Source organism: Oratosquilla oratoria, chromosome 22 (genome assembly GCF_046742065.1).
Source record: "Oratosquilla oratoria isolate Oo_2021 chromosome 22, ASM4674206v1, whole genome shotgun sequence".
NCBI classification, from domain to species: domain Eukaryota; kingdom Metazoa; phylum Arthropoda; class Malacostraca; order Stomatopoda; family Squillidae; genus Oratosquilla; species Oratosquilla oratoria.
In genome coordinates this window covers 48,921,063-48,925,987 of record NC_134798.1, presented here as the reverse complement: position 1 = coordinate 48,925,987, position 4,925 = coordinate 48,921,063, and the positions used below count along the sequence as shown (strand labels likewise).

General features: G+C 41.8%; 1 protein-coding gene across 2 annotated transcripts in view; it reads left to right on the top strand.

The window, feature by feature from the left end:
- Positions 1–3,769, top strand: part of LOC143037553 (uncharacterized) — an 8,173-nt gene extending 4,404 nt beyond the window's left edge. For both annotated transcript variants that reach the window (XM_076205974.1, XM_076205975.1), the window contains exons 2-5: positions 276–317; positions 881–1,119; positions 1,768–1,914; positions 3,026–3,769. In XM_076205974.1, coding sequence (XP_076062089.1) covers positions 296–317; positions 881–1,119; positions 1,768–1,914; positions 3,026–3,142 — 525 coding nt within the window. In that variant the 5' untranslated portion in view covers positions 276–295 and the 3' untranslated portion in view covers positions 3,143–3,769. The remainder of the gene's footprint in view (positions 1–275; positions 318–880; positions 1,120–1,767; positions 1,915–3,025) is intronic.
- Positions 3,770–4,925: the final 1,156 nt, after the last annotated feature.

Sequence of the window (4,925 nt, the reverse complement as noted above, 5' to 3'; positions counted from 1 at the left end):
TTCCAATACGTCAGTGTAGTATATACTACATAGTAACCTTAGCTACTTTACATATTAGTGGGAAGAAGCTTTGGGTATATAGACACAGTAAGCCTACAGTGATAAAGGTGACATCTATTGACCGATCAAAATAACAAAATTCTCAACAAGTCTGACTTTAGAATAACTTGTTGGGGTGTCTTGACCGGTAGCTGGCTTTCGGTGCCCGGTCATTCTTGTGAATCAATGTCTTCTTCCAAACCACAAAAGATGACAGTTTTTCTTCTTCTTTTCAGACTACAAGAACCTAAGAACCATGAGGGCAGAAATCTTTGTAGGTAAGTTCTTACAAAGGATTACAAAGGAAAAGTATATGCCGACAGGGGACCTTTTGGTCCATAACTAGGTTCGATGCTATGAATAGATAATTAAACGAAGAAACGAATAAACAAGCCAGCCAAAACAATTGACAGGAGGCATTATAGCATATTGCTTGGGTGTTTATCAAAATGAATCCTAAAACATCAAACGGCGCTATATTGCACGGCTTTTGCAGGAAGTTTATTCCATTCATTGACTACCGTATACGATTGGCGAAGTTGCCTCTACCCACTTCTTCAACAGCCTGTTCTATACAGTCAAAAAATTTAAGGGCCTTAGTGTGGTCTGTGATTTAGAATATAATTTTTTTTTCTTATTTTACTTATTCATTTATTTATTCACTAATTCATGTATTCATATAATCATTCACTTATATATTTGTCTATTCATTCATTTATTTATATATTTGTTTGATTCTATCTGTACTCATTCATTCATCTCATCTCACTTCATTACAATTTTTGTGGCACCCAAGGAAACATCTCCTTTCTAACTCAGTCATTCCCTTTCGTCTCACCAGCTGCGGTCCTGGTCATCATCCAGATGGCTGTGGGCGCACCAAACCTCTTCAAACCGGTGGGAAAGAATTTCCTGCTATCGACCGTGACAGCGTCGGTCCGAAAGCACGCCCCCAAGGACTCGAAAATGATTGCCATCACACACAGCGCCTATAGCAATAAGCCCCTCAGGGAAAGGCTCATCGCTAACGCCACTCTCATTCGTGAGGACATCATAGACGGATTTGAGTGCACTGGCAGGGTAGGTTGTATGGGCGGGTGTTTCGCGCCTCATTTTATTTTTATTTTTATTATTATTACTATTGTTAGAATTATTCTTTTTTCATTCATTCATTCATTCATTTATTTATTTATTTGTTTATTTATTAAGTTTTATCTATTTATCTATTTATTTATCCATTTATTTATTTATTTTATCTATTTGTTTTCTTATATATATATATGTATATGTATATATATGCATATATATGTATGTATATATATATATATATATGTATATATATATATATATATAATATATATATATATATATATATATATATATATATATATATATATAAATATACCAAAGGCTTTTCCCCTATGAATAGATAACGTACAGACCAACAGTGAGACAGGTCGCCATGCGTTGGTCATCGCTGGATATGTAAACAATAGGGGTTTCCCCGGGCCACGCCTAAGGGCTCAAGTTAAAATCGATAGAGTATACCATGTTTCTTTAGGTTTCTTTTCAAGGCCGACTCCTACCGGTGACTCATGAGAACTCTCTCATGCCGGTACTCCTTCTGTCCGAGAACCACCTCCAGCATGATATTGTCCGTAAAGATAGAAGCGCTGGTTATCATCGCCGAAAAAAAAAGCTCACATCTCTTTCGTTTTTCTTCCACAGGGCTACGGCTACTATGCAGATCCACTTAACGACTGCCAGATCTTCCACGTCTGTCTCGATTACCATGAAATCTTCCCCCAGAACTTCACCCGACCCTACGTCATCCAGTACTCCTTCATCTGCCCTCAACACACCATCTTCACCCAGGTAGGTCCAACGGAGGAGGGAGAGGAGGAGAAGAAGGATGAGGGTAAGGAAGTGATGTGGATGAGGACCATCCAGTTGTCCTTCATCCTCATCCAGGAAGGTCTAAGTGATCAAGAAAAGTAGTGGATAGGGGATGAGAAGGAGGAGGAGATCGAAGATGAGGAAAGGAGGTAGACGAGGATGAGGATGAGGAGAGAAGGTGGATGAGGATGAGTATGAGGAGGATGAGGAGAAAGGAAGTGTCCAGATGAGATTTTTTTGTCACTCTTTGTATCTACCAGTCTACACTTCATTATTGTCTACTCCCGTGTATTTCAAAACTATTACCTGTGCTTCCCTTATTTCTCTTTCTCATTTTTGTAACCTTACTTATGTTAAAGAAACGTTCGCGTTCATACTTCTATCTTCACTCATCTCCCAAAGGTGATTTCCATTTCTTGCAACTCTGATTAGCTGTCTCTCCCATCAACAACATTACATCGTCCGTGTTTTCGTTCTCCTCTTCCACTGCCCTTTCAAGTACCTCTGTCATCTTATTCCCATTATCTCGTTCGTTATCTTGCAACCAATCACTCATAACTGTGAAGTCTTTCAAATGATCAACCCGGCCGTTGCGAGGCTCGGAACATCATGATGCTAGCCCACCGCGCTGTTGTGATGGTCCCTAGATCGAGTCTCGCGGCGGCCGGGTTGCTTATTTGACCTCCTTCATTATATTCAGCATCTAAGATTCACAGCCACTTCAAAGCCTGTTTTCTCTTCGAGTAGTTTTTTACACATTCGTTGTTCTTCATACATATTTCTCCTCTACATAACCTCGAAATACTCTCCCGTATACTGTCGTATGCTTTCTCCAGATCTAGAAATGTCACAGACAATCCCTTTCCCACCCATGCATTTTTCTTTAAACGTTTCAGCTAACCCATGCATCATCCTCTCTCACTTGTAACTGTGGTTTTTTACATTTTAATCGTCAATAATTCATTTACATTTTTACTTCTTTCCCTTTCTCTCATATTCTTTACCTCTCTCTTCCTGTAAGTGTGTGTATGTGTGTGTGTGTTTGTGTAGCAAAAAGAACCATTTTGACCAATGTCATTCTTCTTTCCAGGACGCCATGGTCTGCGCTTGGGAGGAGTCTGCCGTTCCTTGTTCTCACGCCGAGGAGCTATACCGCCTGAACGAGCGGTTCTTCGAAATCGAGAAGATCGAGAAGGTAGAGCCATAGTGATATGAGGACAGTGATGGAATAAATGTGCAGGGCATTTTCTTCGCGTAAAACTAATCTGTTAGGGGCAAGGCTGTTGTGCCTCTTTGACCGAAGTGCATCCCAACCTCGACATTGGGGTATGAAGTGCTCAAACTGTCGATGCAAGTTGTCACGGGTGCTAACTCAAAGTGCCATCGTCTGGCATTGCCCTCGGGAACATCTACACATTTGCCTGCAAAGCGAGGCTAAGAGTCCGCGTGACAACACCAATAAAGGTGCCGAAACACAGGAACACCAAGCCTAAGGTACGTTTTGTTCGGCGCGATTATCGATGATCGTTCGTGGGCTCAGTGATGATCGTCAAACAATTTTTTTAATGGGATTGTTTTGCTTCGAGCTTCAAAGTACGAGGCTGATCATTCTAACCGAACCTACCAATGCGTTCACCCAAATATGATGTCAGGTATGGTGCGAGTCATCCGCCATTGGACGTGATAGGCTAATGATTAAATTGCATCGAGCAAAACGTACCTTTATGGAGGAAACTGGTTACCTCCGCCCAGTATATGTTGTGGTTAAACTTCCGATTAAAGGCTCTCCATTATTATAACCCACTGGCACTGAGGTTTACCCGGGAACATCAGAAATAACATCTTTTAAAGTGCCGGCTCTTCTACTGCAGCCTTTCCATTCCCGAACTCCAACTTGGGAATTGGTGGTCCGAATCCCAACTTGGGGATCGGTGATCCGAATCCCAACATGGGGATCGGTGATCCGAATCCCAACATGGGGATCGGTGATCCGAATCCCAGCATGGGGAACGGTAACACGAATATGTCGACATCATGTTGCACTAGGTCAATACCAGGTCAGCAGATCACCAATACAACTTCTTACAGTTGAATTCACCGATCGTTCTCGAGAATAGGGAGGGTTGACCCGGGGACTGTGAAACTCACACCCACAGCAACTTGTCTTCGTGTTCGGGTTCCCCCATCTCGATGTGGAGGCTGTAGTTCGAGTTCGTAAGAGCTACAGTTCGACGAACCGATCCAAAGAAGGCCAGCTCTCATCGAAGTCGGGACCCAGACGCTCCTCGGCCAAGCCTCGAACAGATTGGACCAGTGATTTCATTTTGCTGTGAGCAGAAGAGAACTCAACTGGGAAAAAATATATATATGTGTATATTAACAAGGTCTGGGGTTGGCAAATGCGCCAATCCTTCCCTTCCGCTTCACATTGATGATAAACAAAAATAAAAAATTAATCACTGTATATATGTGTCTTTTTGTCATGTCAGATTGCCTCATACTCCTGAGGTTGTTCAGTATATCTATATATATATATACACACCAAAAGGGAATCCCCCTCATAAGAGAGGTAGCCAGCCAAGGCACTCACCTCCCCCTCCCTCCCACCTCCTCTGTCCATCCAACACTCATTTGTTTTCATTCATCTTGTGGATAAAGGGCCATCCCTGTCTTCTGTCGCATTTCTCGGGTCAGAAGAAACGAAACTTTAGATTTGTGTTCAGAAGCGGGGAGAGAACTTTCTTCGTCGATTATACTTGCCTGGACAACTCTAGCAGTGAGAAAAGAAAATTGCACGAAATATATTAAGTAATGGGGTAACTGCCGCTTCCTGTCTCTTTGAAAAATAGTCCTCACTATTGAATATAAATACAAATAGAATTTTTTATTTTTGGTAAATCACTCGAGGAGAAAACGTCCCGTCGTCTGAAAAAAAAAAAAATGGTCTTGCTTGCTTGCTTGTCTCTGGATGACGTTCACGCCTCGCGTTC